We start from the raw sequence: 24,317 nt of genomic DNA, 5'->3' as shown, positions 1-24,317 counted from the left end.
ATTATACAGTCCATGGAATTCTCTAGGCCAGAATACTGGAGTGGGTAGCCTTACCCTTCTCCAGGGGATCGTCTCAATCCAGGGATCAAACCCAGGTCTCCCACATTGCAGGTGGATTCTTTACCAGCTGAGCCACAAAGGAAGCCCAAGTATAGGGAGTGGGCAGCCTATCCCTTCTCCAGGGGATCGTCCCAACCCAGGAATCTAAGCGGGGTCTCCTGCATTGCAGGTGGATCCTTTACCGACTGAGCTATCAGGGAAGCCCGCATGTTCATCTGTTAGTTTGTTTCATTTGGGGTTGTAATGAAAAATGATCTATTAGTGTAACGAAGGTTGCACTGAAACCTCACAATTGTCCTGTCTCTAAGCATGTGCTCATCCTGTTCCATACCAAGTAGAATGAAGCCTTAACCTCCAGTGAGTTCTACTTTAATCTTGGATAAAGTTTCCATTGGTTAAGACCCTAAAACTACTTATAACTCACTGTGTCAATTACAGTAAATCACTGCATGTCTCAGAAACTTGCTTTCCTCATTTATAAAATCACATAACATCGAATCGCCAGTCTGTGTCTGTCGCGGGATGCAGCATGCTTGGGGCTGGTGCATGGGGATGACCCAGAAAGATGTTATGGGGAGGGAGGTGGGAGGGGGGTTCATGTTTGGGAATGCATGTAAGAATTAAAGATTTTAAAATTTAAAAAATAAAAAAAATAAAATAAAATAAAATCACATAACATCAAGGGCTGCTTTCCATCTGCCCTCAGGACATACCAATTCAGACAAGCATTTTATTTGACTAGTATTGTACTTTTAAAAATTAAGAACATTTCATTTTAAAATGTGTATTTCTATTTCTAAATGTCAGAAACCTGACCTGAGCCTTATTTCCCACATGGCAATGAGCAGCCAAAGTTAAGACATTGATACCTTGTGTGGACAGGGTATTCTCTTTTTTTTATTTGACCCCGATTCTCACCATTGCCTATTGTCCTATGTAGAGCCTACTCCTCATAGTACAGATGCCATAAACCTGACATTCTGGGGATCTGAGTTTGTGGCTTATCAATCAGATTTAAGTAAATTATAATATCAGCACTTTGTTTCATAACATCATATCATGCTCTGTAATTCTCAAATAGATAAAATATAAATTAGTTGGCCTGAAACTTAAGGTCAGCTGCTGTTTTCCTTTATCCAGCCTTCACCCTGTATAAATCTTAAGTTTTCCTACCACTCAAGTTGCTCTGGCCAGTTGACCCTTATGTCCTGGCTCTGGGCATGTGCTCATGTTGTTCTCTGCTAAGTGGAAAACCCTCCGTACATTCAATCTAGCAAAGTCTTGCCCATCCTTCATCACCTACCTGGTAACTCATTCCTCCACAATGACTACTTCAGCTTCTAGTTATCTCCCTTATCAGAGATCTTATAATACAAATTATTCATGCTTAACACATATGACTAATAATAATAAATATTTAAAAAAAACCTATGTGCTTATTTAGAGCTAAAGTTTGTAAGAATGCTTAGTCCATGATAATCAATTTTTATATATTGTTTAAGTCCTTACATCCATTCTAAGTGGTAGTTGCTCATATTGTTGTTATGCTATTACTAGTATTAAGGCTCAAAGAGATTTTACCTTTCCTTTACTTGTTGGAGTTAACCAAGGGATCAAACCCGTGTCTCCTGCATTGCAGGCAGATTCTTTACTGTCTGAGCTATCAGGGATCCCAAATAATACCTTTATGTATCAGTTTATCTTGTGTCTTATCTTTGATTTTAAAGTTCTTAAGGTCAAAGACTATATATTAATATTTTTATTAAATATCTTCTACAGGACTTAGTAAGCACCATACAGAATGTAAGCTCTCACTGTGGATAAACTAATATTGGTCAGCACCTTTACTGGCATTCAGATATATTACAGTTCAGGCTTATTGACAAAATGATGATAAACTTGCAAATTTTAGGTTTTTGAATGTATATATTATCCAACTCAATATCCTGATACTCTCTTCAGCTCCCTAATGGTAGCTTAAGGATTAGCAAACATTAGCGTGTTGCATTGTATTTCTCTCACGGACGGTATGCATTTGGTAATTATTAGTCTATTCTTTTCCTGTGAGAAAAAGACAGTCTAATATGCTTTGGGGAAGGGAACTTGTAGGGAAGACAAGGAAGCTATTGAGAAAGCAAATATGAAGTCAGTTGTGTCACAGTGATATAACACATCTTAATCACTTAAAAAATAATTGCTCTAGAAATAATTCCTCATTAGTGACATTATGGTGTTACCCTACCACAAATGCTTAACTAATGTGAACACTGAGCGTGAAGATGATAACCAACATTTAATGTTGCATCCCAGTGCTCTGAGAACAGTCCTAAATAATTGTTAGTAATTACCTGACAGAAATACATCTTTACCTGGCCCTGGATGTCATTAAGCATGCGTTGCAATACTTGAATGTTTATAGGCTATATTACACCTCTTCAGTTATTTAATTACATTTAGCAACTCTTCACATTATTGTCTGTTTTATTAAGCTAAAATCCATTACAAGCCAAATTATCAGAGGTACGCTCAGGCTGCAGGGGATTTAGGCATTTGCTTTAGTTGCTGGAAATTAAAGATAGAGGCTGCTTTGGTGAACCAGAAAGTACAGACTTGTCACCTAAACCGTCCTGATGTGCTTGGGCCCCTCTCCATCACCCTGACAGATGAGCCTCTTCTTTACACATCATTTCCAGAAAGGGAAATCTACCATTCACCCAGGGAGCTGTTTCATGATTTTATAGCCTTCACTATCAGCCAAGTCATCTTTCTATTTAACCTAAATCCTCCATGTCCTTCATGTTAGAATTTATGACCATAGCTTCCTATTTGGACCATGCAAACAGCCCATCATTGCTCCCTTGAGCCCTCTGTAAAAATAGAGGCTCTTATTACAGCTATCAGTCTGCTTTCTTCTTCAGGAGGAACAGCAGAGCTCGCTCATCTATTTGTTAAGCAATTAATTTTCAGGGTTTAATACTCAGTAACATTTTTTACTGAATTATGAAGCTAGTTTGCCATTTTTTTTTCTAGAGAAAGAAACTGACAGAGAGACAGACCAGGCAAGCTGTGGGAAATACTGACAGCACAACCATTCTTTAACTTGGTTGTCCATCTTCTCATTCTTCCAACCCTGTCCCCATTTCCCAGCATGGAGGAAATGAAATTGTCTGTATAAAAACGGTGTTACACACCTTTTCCTTTTCTGATAGCTTTTCTGATGTCTTCTGTTTTCAGTTTTCATTTTTCATCCAGGAATTGGATGTGCTTGTCTTCACTCTTACCTTTTGTACTGTGCTATAATAATAATTTGGGCTTCCCTGGTGGCTCGAATGGTAAAGAATTTGCCTGCAACCCAGGAGACCTGGGTTGGATTCCTTGCGTTGGAAGATTGCCTAGAGGAGGGAATGGCTACCCATTCAAGTATTCTTGCCTGGAGAATTCTATGTACAAAGGATCCTGACAGGGCTCCAGTCCATGGGTTCCCAGGGTTGGACATGACTGTGTGACTAACACACACACAGAGTAACATTTAGTGACTTGTATTATAAATTGTCTGTCATTTCATTGTCTGTCTGTCATAAGTGTTTATGCCCTTTTTTGTATGAGCCTTTTCTATTTCTCCAGGAGTTTTCTTTCAAATGAGCCCCAGGGTTTACTTATTTTTTGATGATTTACTTCACTCTGCTTCAGTTCTCTATTTAGTCAGCTAATCTTCTTATTTGGGCTTCCCAGGTTGTGCAGTGGTAAAGAATCCGCCTGCCACTGTAGGAGACTCAAGAGACCTGAGTTCAATCCCTGGACTGGGAAGATCCCTTGCAGAAGGGAATGGCACCCCACTCCAGTATTCTTGCCTGGAGAATTCCATGGACAGAGGAGCCTGGTGGGCTCCAGTCCATCGGGTTGCAAAGAGTTGGACACGAGTGAGCAGGAACACAGTCTTCTTATTCAGTGTATCATCTTTTGGGTACAAGACAATTTTTTTTTTCTTTTCATCTTGTTTTCTTTAACTACCCTGCATCATAAGACATGTGTGGGGATAACTTTTTAAAGACACTTTTTTTCCATCTTAAATTCTAAACTTTTGTTTTAACTACTCTTCAGCAGCAGCAGCAGTCTTCAGGTATAAGGGGCTCTCAGGATTTCACCTTCTAGTTGATCTTATCCACAGGCACCTTCTACCCCTACTTCAAAACTTCATCCTAAGTAGCTAAAAGCTTCTGAAGAATCAGGATGATTTTTTCAAGTCAGAAGAAAGTCTTTTGCTTTTTTATGGGATGCTCAGGGTCATACCTCCTTAGAATTCTGAAGAAATAATTGTCCAGCATTCAAAAGGACCTTTTGTATTATAGCAGCTCCTCTTTATATGTTGGCTCAAGGTCACAGAGCAAGAGGCAGTGCCAAGATATGAGCCCAGCACCACTTTTTGCTGCCAAGGCCTCTGTTCTTGACCTCTGTGCCCCCGTGTATTCGAAACTTACAGAAGATCAACGAACGCTATGCTAGCCACTCTTCTCTGTTACAGAAAGTCTGTCATCCAGAAAGTGTTCTGATTTATAATTCCACTGGGAGCATGTGTGAAAGGGTCTGTTTCCCTGTAAAATGTGTAGTACTGAATATTATCATTTCTTTAATTTTTTGCTGATTAGATAGGTAATAATCCTCAGGTTTAATTTGTGTTATCTTTTTATACTTCATATCATGCTTTTTATTTACTTTTACTTATTTTCTTCCACTTCCATTGAAATATAATTAACATGCAGAACTGTATAAGTTTTTAACACAAATGTGTGGCTTCTAATAGTGTGAAACATTCTCCTGCATATTTGGTACCTGTTTTATATAAAAGACTTAAGTAGCAAGCATGCCACTGAGATGAAAATCTTTTGCCATTAGAGATGAGTGGCAGATAAGTCTGAGATGGCATTGTTGGTAGCTTTTGTTGGAGTCATAAGTGCAAGCTGAGTTGCTAGTATGTGACAGGAGGCTGATCTGAGTAATTTATTTTTTGTGTTCAAAAAATAACAGCAGCAGCAATAACAGTAAAATCTCTTTTACTTACTGGTTTAGGTGATCACAGTTACAACCATGTACTGCAGGGAAAATGTGTGAGAGGGCATGTTGGAGGCTGGATCAACCTCAGAACATGTTTCCCACTGACCTTTTAATCCAATGTATCTTTTCTCAGCCATGAGATGCCAGCTGTTCAAGGAAGGTGTGTGTATGTGTAGTGATGGTGGAAGAGGGAGGGGGTTTAAAGGTCATTTCAGTCTCACGTGAGTAACTGATGGCAGTACTCTGGTCAGAACGTCCATGTTGCTAGGCCAGCATCCTGCATCAGCATTTTCCTTTGTCCAGCTCCTTCTCGCTTTCACAGATGGTGATCCCTAGTGAGCAATCCTTCAGGATCTGCTTTGTAAAAACACAGCTTATCATAGACTCTGAGTCTACTAGGGAGACAGAAAGTAATGAATAAGCCAATGCATATACAGACTAATTTCCAGTAATAATAAGTACTTTTTAAAGTATTTTCTCCATGTAATTTTTTTTTAAATGGCCACACAGCACAATGAGTGGGATCTTAGTTCTCTGACCAGGGATTGAAGCTGAGTTCACTGCATTGGAAGCACAATTGGAAGTCCAGTCTTAACCACTGGATGCCAGGGTAGTCCTATGATAAGTGTTATGAAGGAAATAAAATTAAACAAGACAGTAACAAGTGGTAGGGGAGGAAGGGTTGCTTTGGCTGGCTTGGAGAGAGAGTGCTTTTTGGGTGGGCTCCAGTGAACTGAGACTGGAATCACAGGAAGAAGGCAGTTCATTTTAAGTACACGGAAAACTTCATCCCCATATCCCTAAAATCCTAAGAGAAAAGTACCCAGGAATGAAATATGCTTCTAATTTTTTTGACAGCCTAGCTAGAGAAACTTCAGATTTTAAATGCATTTCTATAATACATTCTATCAGTCAGAGGTGCAATAGGAAACAGATGCTTTAGTAAAAGTGGGATAATTTGAGATGACTTATAATAAAAAGAGTAATTTACAAAGATAAGGAGTCAATTTATAAAGAGAAGGAGCTGTTCCCCACCTCCCCCCCTCACCTCTGAGATAGGATCAGCAGGTTGCCATCTGTTCCCTTGCATCCTAGACTTCAAGAGCAAGAGGTGGGAATAGTCAAGGGACCTGTTCACAAGTTCCTAGGAATGGGGTCTGGAGTACAGTTCCCAGACTCTCACTTTCCCCCTCCTCAGATACTTGCTCTGCTCACCATTGACGAAATCCAACTGGAAGTCAGAGAAGTTTTGAAGTCTATGCAGTCTAGTCTGGTGGTTAAGGGTGGAGGGTGGAGCTGGAGAAATGAAGGAAGACCTCCAGCATGTATAGTTGACAGTTTAAAGTTATATGGGACTGGAATGGGTGAATTTAACTCAGATGACCATTATATCTACTACTGCGGGCAGGAATCCCTCAAAAGAAATGGAGTGGCCATCATGGTCAACAGAAGAGTCTGAAATGCAGTACTTGGACGCAATCTCAAAAACGACAGAATGAGCTCTGTTCATTTCCAAGGCAAACCATTCAATATCACAGTAATCCAAGTCTATGCCCCAACCAGTAATGCTGAAGAAGCTGAAGTTGAACAGTTCTATGAAGACCTACAAGACCTTTTAGAACTAACACCCAAAACACATGTCCTTTTCATTATAGGGGACTGGAATGCAAAAGTAGGAAGTCAAGAAACACCTGGAGTAACAGGCAAATTTGGCCTTGGAATACGGAATGAAGCAGGGCAAAGACTAATAGAGTTTGCCAAGAAAATGCACTGGTCATAGCAAACACCCTCTTCCAACAACACAAGAGAAGACTCTACACATGGACATCACCAGATGGTCAACACCGAAATCAGATTGATTATATTCCTTGCAGCCAAAGATGGAGAAGCTCTATACAGTCAACAAAAACAAGACCAGGCTGTGGCTCAGAACATGAACTCCTTATTACCAAATTCAGACTGGAATTGAAGAAAGCAGGGAAAACCGCTAGACCATTCAGGTATGACCTAAATCAAATCCCTTATGATTATACAGTGGAAGTGAGAAATAGATTTAAGGGCCTAGATGTGATAGATAGAGTGCCTGATGAACTATGGAATGGGGTTCGTGACATTGTACAGGAGACAGGGATCAAGACCATCCCCATGGAAAAGAAATGCAAAAAAGCAAAATGGCTGGCTGGGGAAGCCTTACAAATAGCTGTGAAAAGAAGAGAAGTGAAAAGCCAAGGAGAAAAGGAAAGATATAAGCATCTGAATGCAGAGTTCCAAAGAACAGCAAGAAGAGATAAGAAAGCCTTCTTCAGTGATCAATGCAAAGAAATAGAGGAAAACAACAGAATGGGAAAGACTAGAGATCTCTTCAAGAAAATTAGAGATACCAAGGGAACATTTCATGCAAAGATAGGCTCGATAAAGGACAGAAATGGTATGGACCTAACAGAAGCAGAAGATATTAAGAAGAGGTGGCAAGAATACATGGAAGAACTGTACAAAAAAGATCTTCACAACCCGGATAATCACGATGGTATGATCAGTCATCTAGAGCCAGACATCCTGGAATGTGAAGTCAAGCGGGCATCACTATGAACAAAGCTAGTGGAGGTGATGGAATTCCAGTTGAGCTATTTCAAATCCTGAAAGATGATGCTGTGAAAGTGCTGCCCTAAATAGTCCAGCAAATTTGGAAAACTCAGCAGTGGCCACCAGACTGGAAAAGGTCAGTTTTCATCCAATCCCAAAGAAAGGCAAGGCCAAAGAATGCTCAAACTACTGCACAATTGTACTCATCTCACACGCTACTAGTAAAGTAATGCTCAAAATTCTCCAAGCCAAGCTTCAGCAATATGTGAACCGTGAACTTCCTGATGTTCAAGGTGGTTTTAGAAAAGGCAGAGGAACCAGAGATCAAATTGCCAACATCCTCTGGATTGTGGAAAAAGCAAGAGAGTTCCAGAAAAACATCTATTTCTGCTTTATTGACTGTGCCAAAGCCTTTGACTGTGTGGATCACAATAAACTGTGGAAAATTCTGAAAGAGATGGGAATACCAGACCACCTGACCTGCCTCTTGAGAACTCTGTATGCAGGTCAGGAAGCAACAGTTAGAACTGGACATGGAACAACAGACTGGTTCCAAATAGGAAAAGGAGTATGTCAAGGCTGTCTATTGTCACCCTGCTTATTTAACTTCTATGCAGAGTACATCATGAGAAACGCTGGGCTGGAAGAAGCATAAGCTGGAATCAAGACTGCCAGGAGAAATATCAATAATGTCAGATATGCAGATGACACCACCCTTATGGCAGAAAGTGAAGAGGAACTAAAAACTTCCTGATGACAGTAAAAGAGGAGAGTGAAAAAGTTGGCTTAAAGCTCAACACTCAGAAAATGAAGATCATGGCATCCAGTCCCATCACTTCATGGGAAATAAATGGGGAAACAGTGAAAACAGTGTCAGACTTTATTTTTGGCGGGGCTCCAAAATCACTGCAGATGGTGATTGCAGCCATGAAATAAAAAGACGCTTACTCCTTGGAAGAAAGGTTATGAGCAACCTAGATAGTATATTCAAAAGCAGAGACATTACTTTGCCAGCTAAAGTCTGTCTAGTCAAGGCTATGGTTTTTCCTGTGGTCATGTATGGATGTGAGAGTTGGACTGTGAAGAAGACTGAGCACCAAAGAATTGATGCTTTTGAACTGTGGTGTTGGAGAAGACTCTTGAGAGTCCCTTGGACTGAAAGGAGATCCAACCAGTCCATTCTGATCACCCTGAGATTTCTTTGGAAGGAATGATGCTAAAGCTGAAGCTCCAGTACTTTGGCCACCTCAAGCGAAGAGTTGACTCATTATAAAAGACTTTGATGCTGGGAGGGATTGGGGGCAGGAGAAGAAGGGGATGACCGAGAATGAGATGGCTGGATGGCATCACGGAATCGATGAACGTGAGTGTGAGTGAACTCCGGGAGTTGGTGATGGACAGGGAGGCCTGGCGTACTGCAGTTCATGGGGTCGCAAAGAGTCGGACAAGACTGAGCGACTGAACTGAAATGAACTGGATGTGGGAGCAGTGACAGCAGACCCATCTGAGGTTATAACCTCAATCAGCCACTGACCAGCTATAGATCAGCAGCTGTGAGCCTCTCATTTTGTTAAAAAAAAAAAGAAATTAAAGGACTGGAATAAAACTGGCAAACTTATTCTGAAATGGTATGTCTCTAATGTGTCCTAAATAAAAAGAAACTATTTTAAATATTAAATGCAACAGTAAGTATCTGGCATATCTAAACTGTTTTAAATTGTGAAAACAAACTAAAAAGAAATCATTGTTGAAATAATTAGAGTCCTGGCTATATGTCTTTCCCATTGATAAGTGGCTTTTGTATAATTAAATCTCTTATAGCGATCTGAAGCCAGATTTCAGTTGTTAGGTTGTGAATCAAAAAATAAAAGAGACAAAAAAAAAGATTTTTTTTCCTCAGGGTCACAATCCCTTTAAGATTTAATCTAGAAAGAAGAATGGATATTCTCATTTATGAGATAAGCAAAAGGTTTGTGGATAAGACCACCAGTTATGTTATGTGGAGAATCTTGATAAACACAGGACTGACTACAGATGGGTATGTCTGTATCAACATTTTGGTTGATTAGGATTTATATGCTTACAGAATGAGATTTTTTTGAGATACTGCTGTTTGGATTCCATAGGCGTGTTGCTTAAGGAAATGTCTTTCATTGTAATCCCTGAATTTGTAGCAGAAATCCGTGTTTCCTCTATTGTGCAGGGTATCTTTACAGAGAATAATATTCCAAAAGAGCAAGGAATCACAGAAAGCCAACAGCTGCAGATGAGTACAAACAGCTCCAGTCTGAGAGGCACGATTTGTCAAATGGTAGCATGATTGCTAGCAATCTTATTTTTTTTGGTGATTACAAAGTTGAGCATAGTAGCCCATGTGACTCTACAGGAGGACTTGTAAAGAACTTTTAAAAACAGTTATGCATGAGTGTTGGAGATTATACTTTAAACCAAAGGCCTCTATGGAGGTAAACAAAAGCATAGGCTAGAAGAAAAATGCTGTGGGAGACCTTCAATCAGGAGAGAATATTAAGTGGGACTCCTAGGGGAGCGGCCTGTGTTTGCATGTCTGGGGTGGGCTAATCTACATAATTGACTAAAACAGAATAAACAGCTGTGAAATACAATCTTTGAATGTGTGGGTAAAACAAAATTACAAAATATACAGGGTCATAGAACATGTAATATATTTTCACAGCATTGTAGAATTTCCAAGCTCACTTGGGATCTAAGAAATTGGCCAGTCCTCCAGAGAAGCTAAATGACTTCATCAAGGTCAACCTGCCTAGTTAGTGATAGCCTGGTAGTTACCTCTGTGGGCTCTGGAGACTAACATCCTAGATTTAAATCTCAACTCGACTACTCCTTCTGTTACCTTTGGAGAAAATCACTCTACCGTTCTGTGTCTCTATTATCTTATCTGTAAAATGGAAATAATGATAGGACACGCCTCATGTTAAATAAGATGATATGTTTCAGTAACACTAGATGGTGTCTGGAACATAGTAAGAGATCAATTAATTTTAGATATGTTATTATTGAGAATACCAGAGCTGAGGTCAGCTAACCCCTGCAATAGGTGTTCTATCTTCTCTACAAAAGACAAGAATATATAAGAGGGGATATATGTAAGACATTAGTTTCCCAACTGGAATAGTTGTAAGATACAAAATAATATCAAGTCTTCTTGGAGATATTAAAACAAAAAAAAATTAAGTATTTTCAGGGGAAGTGACTGAGATGAGCTCTTTAGAACTTCTCAAAATTTCAGTTCATACCTTTATGCTGAAATAAAGTAATTGGGATTTCCCCCCATAGATGGACGTGTTTAATGTTTGTTTTACAGAAAAATATGTATTTTCATAATACATATTTAATCATACGAAAATATCAATGTATTTTTTGGTAATTGACCTTTTTAACATCCTAATTTTTCTCTATTAATGCTGCCTACTAATCCCAGAGGTTCCTTTTTTGTCGCTGCAATTAAAATAAGTTGTGTGTTTAAGTAAATGTACATTTTGAACAAAGTAGAAGCATGCAGTGAGTTAGAACATTATTTTTTGAACATAGTTGGGGATAAGGCAGCTAATTTTCTTTAAAAAATATGCCAAGATGCTGGATTTTTTTTTTTTTTTTTGGCGGAACAGCTAGAATGTTATCTTGATAGATCAAAGTAAACGTTCAGAGTCACTTTTTGATAATCTCTGGTTGAAATCCTAACAAGTTTTTCACGTGTTAAGGCACATGTTTAACCATATATTTTAGCTCCTGAAAGCCCCTCTTGAACAATCTGCTGAAAGACCCCATGTGTCACATTGATGATCCTGAGTTATTTCCTATTGGCTGAGGGACAAAGGCATTTATTATCACTTAATAACTGTCCTAGGTCATATTCAAACTTGGAATGATATACTAGCATCAGTAAATCTCAGTTAATGACACTTCAAATGTCTGTTATGTCTTTGATATGAAATACTGGCATAGTTGTATTTCTTGATTTTATAGCTGCGTCTAGTGACTTTTTATGCTATGTTACACATTTAGTTTTCCTGCACTGTGTCAGTATTTTGTGACATAAATCTTTTTGGATCAATGGCTGAGGAATAAAAAGTTTATCTGAAGATCTCTTAGCCCGGTTAGAATATTGGTGCTCCCCAAAAGTGGCTCTTGTCATGCAGTAGTATTCAGCCCCCCAAAGAAGACACATTTCCAGTTTTAGCTATAGAAGATTTCCTCTAATCTTCATTTTGGAGGCATCACTGACTGCTTCCTTTGACTGAAAACTGGGCTGTCTTCATATATTTCCCAATGGTCTTAAAACTTAACCAGGATACCTGCCTAATGAGTTATTAGCTACATTTCAAGAAATGTAGTGATGCTGAGTAATTTAAGGCCCATTAAGGATGTTTATCAGGATTCAGAAAGGCAGGTTCATGAAAAACCCATTAAGTATATTTATTCTGTTGACTTATTCTTAGAGAAATGTAGCTCTGTTATAAATCAGTGTCCCAAGGAATAGATTTTGATGTTGGTCATTGAGCTTTTCTGAATAAAATTTATTCCAAGGTGGCTTCTTCTGTAAGGATGATTTTGACTTTCAAATTTGTTTTAGAACTTTTTAAAATAAATTGAATCAGATGCTTATATTAGAGAATTGTTCCAAAATCCTGAGTTTGAGAATACCTGTGACCTTGACTGTTGTGTTTGTTTTATGTCGTTGTTATTATTATTTTTACTTTAGTCTTGGCATAGGCCAACACCTGGCAAGGTTTTTGAGATACAAATAAAAACAGATGTGGTTTCTGATCTCATAAAACACTAGAAAATATGCAGATTTGTTACATCTGTTCAGTTCAGTCTGTACTTTGTCTTAAACTTTGTTAATAAGAATTTCACATACACATATGACATAATGACTCTTTTTGAATATTTATATGTTGGAATATGATTTATATCATAGCTCTGCTCTGCTTAAAAGGGTGTGAATATTCTACATTTCTTCATGAATACAAACATATACATATGCCCGCTACCAAGTAGCTACTGGTTAAATGAGTTATCACTGTGTCTACTCATTAGCAGTGAGTAATAACAAAAGATGAAGAAAATTTAGTGTTACAGAATTTTTTCTTACTTTTATCATCTCACAACAAAGCGATATGGCAGGCTTCTAGTTCATTGTTTCAGGAGCAACCATGCATTGGAGCATGTAAGTGACTTGTCCCTGGTCACTCATCCTTTTCTGTATGATCAGGATTCCAAGTGGATTATTTTGGCTACAGAATTTCTGTTTTAATCCCAACAGGAAATACAAAGGCTTATAAACATCAACTAGAAAACATATATATATATATATATATATATATATATATTTTTAGTTAGTTTTATGAAGTTGTTGTTTTTTAGTCACTAGTCACTAAATCATGTCTGACTGTCTTATAACACCATAGACTGTGACCTTCCAGGCTCTGTCCATGGGATTTCCTAGGCAAGCATACTGGAGTGGGTTGCCATTTCCTTCTCCAGTGGATCTTCTCAAACCCAGAGATCAAACCCACATCTGTCTCCTGCATTGGCAGGTGGATTCTTTAGCACTGAGCCAGCAGGGAAGCCCTTTATGAAGTATGCTATATTTAAAAAAAAGTGAAACATCAGTGGGAATATGAATATTGTTGATGTGAGAAAAACACTTTCCTAATACTTCATTTTTAAAGCATGAGTAGAAACCCAATTGCTTCTGCAATAGCATTAGTCAATTTATTTTTCTTACTCACAGCCTAGTGTTCACAGATGTTAGTTGCCTTGAATATACATCAGCAGAAAGTGTCAACCACAGCATATAGTAGCAGTTGCAAAATTCACCTCACCTATACAGTCAGACATCTATTTATGACTGTCCCTCTTTATCCTATGTATCCCTTGTACCTTTCATGTCTTTGGTGTTCATTCTATCAAACAAAGTTAATTTTCTCTAGTGTATCAAGATGAAGATTGTATCTGCTATTTTACTTAAATAGCATGAGAATTTGTATGCCCACTAGGTAGCTAATTTTATTTTCTTTGACAATTTCTCTTCTACACAAGTTCCTCTATGTTAGTGGTAATTCAGGTTACATCTACATGTTAAAAAAAGACAGTAGACCAGTGAAAAATTTAGCCAAGTATCACATAACCAAAATAAATTGACCTCTTTTAACCCTGAGCAAATGTGAGTGTTAAAGTTTTCTATAACTTTTATAATTTATAAAATAATAAATTATAGACATTTGATCAGTCCCATCAAAACAGAAACAATCAGTGTAATAGTAGGGTAAACTCTTTAACTCGTTATATAATTTAATAAGTAGACTAAGTTTTACTTACTGTTTAAAATATAAAATGAATCTCTAAAACATAAGATATATTGTAAGTTTTAAAAAAGAGAAATTATGCAATAAAATAATCCCCCAAATAAAAGATTTATGCACAGCAAAACCAAGTGCTTGATTCTATAATTCATGTCTTTATCCTTTCAACAGATCCCTTTTGATTCCCTTACAATAAATAGAAAAAAATTCAGCTTTTAAATAGCTTAAAGTTTACTGAGAAAATCATTCTTACAAAATAGAAATAAGCAGGATAATTTAGATTGTAATAATTCCTTGAAGAAAATAAATAGCTAAGATGGAGCTTGAGTTAAGGCAGCTACTTTGGGTGGACTGCTTAAGAAATCCCTTTCAGAAGAGGTGATTTTGAGATGAAGGATAAGGAAAATATAGGGCTTTGTGAGTATTGGGGGTAGGGAAATTCATATTCTAGGCAGAGAGAACAGATGTGAAGACTGGAAATAGTGAGTGGCAACTTGGTATGAGATCATATTGGGAAGAAAAGGTTAGATTATTCAGGTAACACTAGGTCATAGCCAAGATTGGGAATTTTTTGGAAGAGCCTCTAAAAATTTTGAAGAGGACTGGTAGAATCCTATCTGTGTCTTTAAAATGTCTTACCCTTGTATGAATAATAGTAGGGAGGCAGATGGAGAGACTAAGAGACCGAGATACTGTAGTAACATGGAAGTGGGGCAGCGGGGCCATGGATGCTGAAGAAGGCAGATGGCTGAGGAGTTGAGGCAGAGAATCCTCCTGGCAAAGGAGAGTAAGAGGTCCAAGGTAGACAGCAATCACAGGATGCTCACTTATGACTAAATAGGAAAGCAAAAATTAGCAAAGCACAAACCTTAATGAAGCAGTAATCACACTAAAGAGGCAAGAACTACTTACCATAACTTACGTGTTTCATCCTACAACAAAGGAGTAAGACGCTTAAACCTGACCAAGGAATTTCATAGATTCAGTCTGCCTGGACTACTTGTCTAAGTCGTGTTCAAAACCTTTTCTTTTCCTTTCTCTCTCTCTCTCTTTTTTTTTTTTTGGCCATGAGGCATGTGGGATCCTAGTTCCCCAGCAGAGGATCGATTCTGTACCCTCTGCATAGGAAGGCAGATTCGTAACCACTGGGCCATCAGGGAAACCCAGTGCCCGAGACCTTTAAATGAAAAAGGTCTAGCTATGGATTTTTTCTCTCAAGCTAGGGCTGCATTTATTTCTGTTTCCAACACACAAGTATAGTGCCTCTCAGAGTAGACTATGCTAAAGTTCATCAACTTTAACACCAGTTTTCCCACTTGGTTTTGTTTACCAGATGTAAAGGGCCTGTTGTGGGTAGGTACTCTTTTATATTCTTTACATGAATTATTATATTACTTCATCCAGAAACTGTTAGGTAATTATTATTGTTATTAAAATGCCCCCTTTTTACAGACAAAGAAACTAAGGTTGGTTAGGAGATATTGACCATCTTGACGTGTATCTCAGTGTTAATGAGGCAGAGTTAGGATTCATACCTTTGTCTGTTGTGTTTTAAAGTGTGATTTTTCATAACATTATGCTGCCTTATTGATCAGAAAGCATACTGATAATCACTTAGGACTGTTTTTTGGCTCTTTCTAGTAGGTCTTCTATTAGTGAAAAGACAGGTTAGTGAAAAATGATGACAGAGAAATATAAAGACACTGGCGACATATACATCTCTCCCTGATAAATTATAAAGGTACTATCTGCTTTAGATAAATAATCCTTCTAGCCAATAGGAGAAAACTCTCTAAAAGGCTATGAGAAAGATTATTCAGGACAGACCAAATTAGGTGACAGATGAAAGGCTTATTGTGTATTATAGTAACACACTTGCAAAGCACTACACTCTGTATAGAAATGTCAAAAATGATGGACCAAAGCTGAGATTGTTGGGAAATTTGATTTTAAGATCTTGAGAAAAGAAGGAGAAAACAAACATGAGTGAAAGACTGAGAGCCACATTGATTTTTCTCAGTCACCTGTCATGCTTGTAAAATAGAGTCCTGGGATGGCCCCATTCCATCACAAGAGCTTCCAGAGAATAGAAACTGCCTGTTTAATAAATGCTTCCAGGTGATTTGGGGTACCGGGTAGGTAATGGACCAAATCTTGGGAGAATACTGATTTAGTACACTCTGTTTAATTTACAAAGCATCATGAGGCCCACCAGGGAAAATGATTATCCAAAGTTGTAGCACTCTTTTTGTTAGAGATTAGGCTAAATCAGGCTCCTTGAGACCCAGTGCCATCTCCTTTGGGACTTAATTTTTCCAGCTCAGTCATGGACCAGCTAACACCATGTATCACTGATATTTCTTTTCTAGAATCACAACCACAGCTGCCTGCATGATGGACCTGAGGCGGTACCCACTGGATGAACAAAACTGCACCTTGGAAATTGAAAGTTGTAAGTTTTTCTGAGAATCCAGCTAGACTGCGCTTGGGTTCAAGGTTCTCCTTGGGCATAGATTTCCTACCCTCTTTCATGTTCAGACCACAGTCCTGCTAGGTTTGTGCTAGGATGCCAAATTTGGTGGAGGGAGGCACTGGCAGTGTCTTCCTTCAATGATGCTGCTACCCTCTTCATCTCATCCTTAAATTCCAGGAGAGAAGTGTAGGGAAGCAGTAATCTAGCAATTAAAGGGAAATGCTAAGAGTCTGAATGGAGACTAATGGTTATTTCGGGCATTTATTATATGGAATTGGGACAGAGAGCTGCAACAGGCTTGGGAAAATAGGTGGAGATGGCAGGATGATACAAGATGCCCTAATTGTCTTTGCCTTTTACAAACATTATCTCTGCAAGTGCAGAGTAAAGGTGGCCTCTGAATTAGTTAATGTGTTCATACATTGTGGCTCGGTGGGTTGTTTTCTGTTTTGAGAAACTATTTTCAGTGTCTAAAATGTATTTTATATTCTTGCTGAAGGCTATATGATGAGCAAGTTTGATGCATGTGTGTATTATGTTTCCTGTGCTGACCTGTTTAGAGTGTTGGTCCTTTTTCTAGGCCACATTTTCAGCATCCTTCTTGACAATTCAGCTACCTACACTTTTGTGTAGGCTAAAACATTGATTTCATAACCCATTACCATTTCAGTGGTCACACAGTGAGGCCATTTAAGGTGGAGTAGGACTTTGAATCTTTTTTTCTCTGCCAATTTTTTGTGGTGTTTTTATATTTCATCCTATCAAACAATTGGAAGCTGATGGTTTTATATCCAGCATTCTAAATAATGAGCAGCTTGACTACTTTCCTTATACCCTCTGCCTTTCGGAGGAAGTCAAGCCTTGGCAAGCTGTGCAACTCTAAATCACTGCTTTGAGCAGAAATACAGCATTTATGACACATTCCTGGTATTTTTGCCCATTTCAAAAAATAACTTCGAGGGATAATTAAATTTACATGTACTTTTTGAAAGCCTGATTTCATACTTGTATTTCCAAATCATCATTGTTTTTACATTAAATCTTTGCTACAAGGAGCTATTTAATGAAATTGGTCTCTGGGATTTTGATCATTTGTTATATAGATATCTTTCAAATGGCATTGTGTTTTCATAACTTATGATACAGTTTAGAGAATAGTGTTCCTCAAAGTTCTGATTCTTTGGTTGCTTCAAATAGTTGATGTAAGGATAATTTCAAAAAATTTTGTTGCTGTGTACTAGTAATGAATTTTTGTGGTGAGAGCATGTTTTGTGGTAGAATTTGACTGATATTTTAAATAATCATAATTGTACATGATTAAAGCATTTGTACTGATACTATTTCATTTGCACCTTTCACAACCCTCATGGGTAAGTAAACAAGGTCTTTTTATTTTAAAAAATACTGGTGATGCCTAATAAATAATGCAGTCAACACACATGTGTTCCATGTCATGTAGTTGTGACATGAATATTTAAAATTAACATGATAATTCCTTAGACTTTTAGAAAGTTTAAGTTTTATAGAGGGGCTTTTACCTATCTTATTTCAATTCACAATTACCCTGATAAATGATAGAGATGTTTTCAACTTTTTTGAGAAGTAATTGACATATTGTCAATTGATTTAATTGACATATGACATTATGTGAGCTTAAGATGTACCATGTAATGATTTGTTATGTGTATATATTACAAAATGATCACCACTGTGAGGTTATTTAACACAGTCATTGTTTAAATAGTTATAAGGGGTGTGTGTGTGTGTGTGTGTGTGTGTGTGAAGAACTTCTAATATTTACTATCTTAGCAAGTTTAAGTACATAGTACAGCCTTATTAGCTATAGTCACCATTCTGATCTTATTCACCTTATAACTGAAAGTATGTACTTTTTAACTGTTTCCATGAGTTCTTTTTAGACTCCACGTGTAAGTAAGATCATACAAAACTGGTCTTTCTCTGACTTATTTCCCTTAACCTAATGCCCTCATGGTTCATTCATGTTGTCACAAGCGGCAGGATTTCCTTTTTATAGAAGAATAATACTCCATTATGTATGTGTGTGACACCTTTTCTTTATCCATTCTTCCCAACAATGGACATTTAGGTTGACTCCATGTCTTGGCTATTGCAAAGAATGCCGTAATGAACCTGTGCATGCAGGAACCTCTTAAGAATAGTGCTTTAATTTCTTTTGGATATGTACCCAGAAGCAGGATTACTGGATCATATGGTAGGTCTGCTTTTAATTTTTTGAGGAACACCATGCTGTTTTCCATAGTGACTATACTAATTTACATTCTCATGGTTAGTGCAGAAGATTCCCTATTCTTCACATTCTAGCTAGCTATAGACTTATCTCTTGTCTTTTTTTATGACAATTATTCTGGCAGGTGTGAGGTGGTTATTCATTGTGGTTTTGATTTGCATTTCCTTGACATAAATTATTTTGCATGGGTTTTCCAGTTTTCCCAGCACCATTTTTTGACTGAGACTTTTCTCTATTGATTGTTCTTAACTCCCTTGTCAGATATCAGCTGGCCATAAATCTGAGGGTTTATTTCTGGACTCTCAGTTCTGTTCCATTGGTCTATGTGTGTTTTCATGACAGACCCATTCTGTTTTGATTACTATAGCTTAATAGTATAGTTTAAAATCAGGAGTATGATATCTTCAGTTTTTTTTATTCTTATTCAAGATTGTTTTAGCTACTCAGGACCTTCTGTCATTCCGTATAAATTTTAGGATTGTTTCTTCTATTTCTATAAAAACTTCAGTGGAATTTTGGTAAGTGATGCATTGAACTTACAGATGGCTTTGGGTAGTGGACATTTTAACAATACTAATTCTTCTGACTCATGAACATAGAATATCTTTCCATTTATTTTCACCTTCTTTAGTTTCTTTTATCAGTGTCTTATGGATTTCATTATGCAGATTTTTAACGTCCTTGATTAAACATTCTATATTTCTAAGTATTGTGTTTTTGATGCTATTGCACATATAATTATTTTCTTTATTTCATTTTCTGTTAGTTCATTGTTAGTGTATAAAATTGCAGCTGATTTTTTATGTTAATTTTGTGTACTGCAGCTTTATTGAATTTGTTTTCTTGCAACTTTTTGGAAATCTTTAAGGTTTTCTGTGTGAAATATCATGTCACCTGCAAATAGAGACATTTTTCTTCTTTCTAATTCTGATATCTTTTATTTCTTTTTCTCTTTCTTGATTGCTATGACTGGGACTGCTAGTACTGTTTTGAATAGGAGTGGTGAGTGTGGACCCCATATTTCTGATCTTAGAGGAAAAGCTTTCATTCTTTTGTCATTGAGTATGATATGAACTGTGAGCTTATTATATAATGGCCTTTATTATGTTGAGATACATACCTTCTAACCTAATTTGATAAAGGTTTTTATCATGAAAAAAAATGTTGATTTTTTTTTGAAATGCTTTTTCTGTATCTGTTGAGTTAATCATATGATTTTTATCTTTCATTTTGATTTGCATATGCTGAAACATCCTTGTATCCCAGAGATGAATCCTACTTGCTTATGGTGTATGATTTTTCCAGTGGGCTGTTGAATTTCATTTACTATTATTCTGTTGAGGATTTATGCATCTATAAATATCAAGAGTATTAGCCCATAGTTTTCTTTTCTTGCAGTATCCTTATCTAGCATTGGTGTCAGGGTAATCCTGGCCTTGTAAAATAAGTTTGGGAGCATTCCCTTCTCTTTAATTTTTTGGAGGAGTTTGAGAATAATTTGCATTAATTCTTCTTTAAATGCTTGGTAAAATTCACCAGTGAAAGCATTTGCTTCTGGGCTTTTGTTGGGAAGTTTTTCAATGCTGATTTGATCTTCTCACTAATAATTGGTTTGTTTTTATTTTCTATTTCTTCATGATTCAGTCTTAGTAAACTATGTTTCTATCAATGTGTCCATTTCTTCTAGGTTATGTAACTTACTGGCAAGGTTGAATTTATTGGCATACAGTTGTTCATAGTAGTCTCATCAACCTTTGTATTTTTTGTTATTAGCTGGAATGTCTTCTTTTTCATTAATCATTTTGTTTATTTTTGCCCTTTCTCATTTTTTCTGGATTAGTCTAGTTAACAGTTGTCAATTCTTTAATCTTTTCAAATACCCAGCTCCTAATCTTGCCGCTGCTGCTGCTAAGTCGCTTCAGTCATGTCCGACTCTGTGCGACTTCACAGACAGCAGCCTCCTAGGCTCCTCTGTCCCTGGAATTCTCCAGGCAAGAACACTGGAGTGGGTTGCCATTTCCTTCTCCAATGCATGAAAGTGAAAAGTGAAAGTAAAGTTGCCCAGTCGTGCCCAACTCTTAGCGACCCCATGGACTGCAGCCTACTAGGCTCCTCTGTCCATTGGACTTTCCAGGCAAGAGTACTGGAGTGGGGTGCCATTGCCTTCTCTGACTTAATCTTGCTAGTTTTTTCATTTACAATGGTTTTCTTTTCATTGGTATCCTGTTCTCTATAGTGCCAACTTTGAGCCTAGTTTTTTTCTTCTTTTCCTGGTTCTTCGAGGTAGTTTATTTGAGAACTTTATTTTTTTTATTCATACATGTGTTTATAGCTACAAACTTTCCTCTTGGAATTGCTTTTGTTGCATTCCATAAGTTTGTTATGTTGTGTTTCTATTTCATTTACCTCAAGAAATGTTTTATTTCTCTTTTGGTTTGTTATTTGATAAATTAATCATTTAAGATTGAGTTGTTCTATTTTCATGTGTGTGAGTTTCCTGTTACTGATTTCTAGTTTCATACCATTGTGGTTGAAAAAGATACTTGATATAATTTGTCTTATTGAATTTGTTAGACTTGTTTTGTGACCTAGCATATCATCTATATTGGAAAATCTTTCTGTGCATGCTTGAGAAGAAGCTGTATCCTGTTGCTGTCAGGTGGACTGTCCTGTATGTCTGTTAGGTCCATTTGTTCTATAGTATTGTTCAAAACTACTTTTTCATTATTGATTCTCAGTCTGGACGATCTCTCCATTGTTAACAGTGGGGAATTGAAGTCCACAGCTATTATTGTATTCCTGTTTATTTCTCCTTTTAGTTTTGTTAGTATTTCCTTTATATATTAAGGTGCTGTGATGTTGCATATATATTTACAGTTGTTATATCTCCTTGATAAATTGACACCTTTATCATTATATAATAATCTTCTTTGTCACCTGTGAGCATTTTAGTTTAAAGTCTATAAGTTATGTGTTACTATTTCTATCTTTACAACTACAGAAAGAGACTAGAGGACGTAAAGTGATTTGCCCTAGTTTATGCACTTAATGATTGGCACAATTAATCTGTAGTGATGTGGCAACTAGATTTTGTATGAACTAGATTAACAGGAAGATCCCTATTTTAAAAACTGAGCAGTCTATTCTTATGAAAAATTGGAGTGCATTCATATTTCATCAGGTAGCAAATCTTTGCTATAGAGAATAAGACATAGTGTTATATTAGTAATTTACAAGATGTTATTATAAGTAGGTAGTTAATCAATCTTATTGAAACAGGTTTAGGATCCTATCTCTTAAACAACTAATTTCGAAGTTGATGCCTGACATTTCACTTTATTTATTATTTCTTTCTGTTAAGCAAACTCTAGATACTCATCTGCTCTTTCTCTCCCTCTCCCCTTCTCCTTACTTCCCTTCCTTCCTCTCTCAAATGCTAATGAGCCTAATAGTTGTATTACTAAATCACTATCACCTGTCTCCTTATCAATAATTAATATGTTGGCTCCATTCCAGAGAGAAGGATATAACTTGATTCTGGGAGGCTTGGAGTAGGAGAGTATTAGGAATGAGTTTATTGTTAATGCATTCATGCTTGTTTCTACTCAATAATTTCTTCATTCATTAAGTATTACTTGAGCAGTAATTATTTACCAGGTATTATTGTAACAAATTCTTAAAACATACCGGTGAACAACAAAGACAGTATCTCTGCTCTCCTTTATCATGAGGAAGATAGATACTGTTTAAATACATATGTGAATATAAAAACCACATTAGTGAAAAGTGATACCAAGATGAAATATTTAGTTCTTTAAGATCTTAAAGGAAGATTAAGGCAAGCCCTGAAATAAAGTGCTGAGGAATCTAGAAGGTCAGGATAGTCTGTGCTTACTTTACAACTTTTCTTAAATTTAGAGAGATGGAGAAGCTCTGTAGAACTAATTGGATTTGCTGAACCAAATGGGACCTAATAATATTTATCACCATGTAGGCAGTGAAACTTAATTGTCAAATAAAAAGGAGAAATCCATCTCCAAGTGGTTATATTTTGGATCCAGGTTATGCTGTGCGCTGGTCTATTTCAGTGTATCTATATCTATTTCAGTAGATATACATATAGAATTAAGAACTTAGAGAAAAAAGAGAGCATTGTGTTTCTCCACTCCTAAAGTGAAAATTAGTGACACCTTATGTCAGTAGGTTTAAAATACCTGTCATGTAGGAAATGGTGCTCAGATAGGGTTTTGAGCTCTTGGGGGATGGTGGATGAGAGGACATTCACTGACTCTAAGTGCCGTCTGGTATGGTTCCTCAAGCTCTTAATCAGGGCACTTAACTTTTTTAAGCCATGATTTCTCCTCTGTATAATATTTTGATACCTTGTTGTGATGAAATAATCAAAACGGAGATCTTTGTGCAATGTTTAGTCCTGGTTTTTCCATCAGTAGCAGCTGTTCTCATTACAACATCATTATTATCATTATTAAATTATGCCTGGAATATTATGCTCAATTAGAGGCACGGCATTTTAAGAAGGATATTTAACAACCAGAAAACCAACTATGAGTGACACATAAACCATGGAGTTTGAAGAACCAGTAGCAGAAAAAAGTAAAGGAGAGGCCTATTTCCCTTGAGGAAGGGAAGCTAGGAGAGAAAGGATAGCAGTGTTTACACAGATAGCTATTTTCCAGTCACCACAGACTGTCCGCTTAAAATACCAAATGATGTCTGCCCTAAGGGCAAAACTAGACTAATGGTAAAAGATGCCGAAAGGCTTTTTTCTTTTTTTTTTTTTTTACTGAAGTGTGTGTATGTGTGTGTGTGTGTGTGTGTGTGTGTGTGTAAGAAGCTCTTAACAATTGCAGCTGATAAAAAAAATCTGGTAGATTGCCACATGCTGTAAAACCATTTTCTAGGAAAGAAGGAATTCTTGCATTGGGCAAGTGGTGGGATTAGATTATTTCAAAAGAACTTTGGGTTGATGTTTATTTGTCATCAGCAAAAACATGGTGGACTTTAGTTAAAGGACAGTTAGGACATCACTGGTTTATGTGAAGATGCAGATCTCATATGCATATACCTCTGGGAGCAATGCTATTTAGGAAAGATGAAAATCACATCCCTGCTAAGATTTTAAGTAAAATGATGTGTGTGTTTTCTTGATAGTCTGTTGCCATTTTATTTCTTTTCTTAGATTTTCCTCACAAGAATACATTTTACAGTTGTGTCTGAGAAGAATAAATCTAAGACCCCCACATTTTCCATCATTATAAATAAATCTAGAACCCCCTTGGGGCTTTTGATCAATCTTATTAATGCTCTAAGAAGCATCACACAGAAGACAATATACATGAACATGTATCTGTGTCTGGGCAGATAGCGGTGTTAAATAATGAAGCTAACAAGTATTTTAGGTGATCTTCAAATTATTTCACATTAGAAAAATATCCTTATGACATTCCAGTGAGGCTTAGTCATAATTTTTTTCAAGGGGAAAGCAAAGAACATTACAAATGCTCCTCCATGG

The 24,317-nt window shown here is 37.0% G+C and overlaps 1 protein-coding gene across 2 annotated transcripts in view; it reads left to right on the top strand.

Annotated features, from left to right (window-relative positions):
* The window catches only part of GABRB2 (gamma-aminobutyric acid type A receptor subunit beta2), a 309,981-nt gene that overhangs the window by 155,679 nt on the left and 129,985 nt on the right, over positions 1-24,317 (top strand). For both annotated transcript variants that reach the window (XM_069592543.1, XM_069592542.1), the window contains exon 6: positions 16,412-16,494. In XM_069592543.1, coding sequence (XP_069448644.1) covers positions 16,412-16,494 — 83 coding nt within the window. The remainder of the gene's footprint in view (positions 1-16,411; positions 16,495-24,317) is intronic.

This window comes from Ovis canadensis, chromosome 5 (assembly GCF_042477335.2).
Source record: "Ovis canadensis isolate MfBH-ARS-UI-01 breed Bighorn chromosome 5, ARS-UI_OviCan_v2, whole genome shotgun sequence".
In the NCBI taxonomy this organism is placed as follows: domain Eukaryota; kingdom Metazoa; phylum Chordata; class Mammalia; order Artiodactyla; family Bovidae; genus Ovis; species Ovis canadensis.
This window is presented reverse-complemented; position numbering and strand designations above follow the sequence as displayed.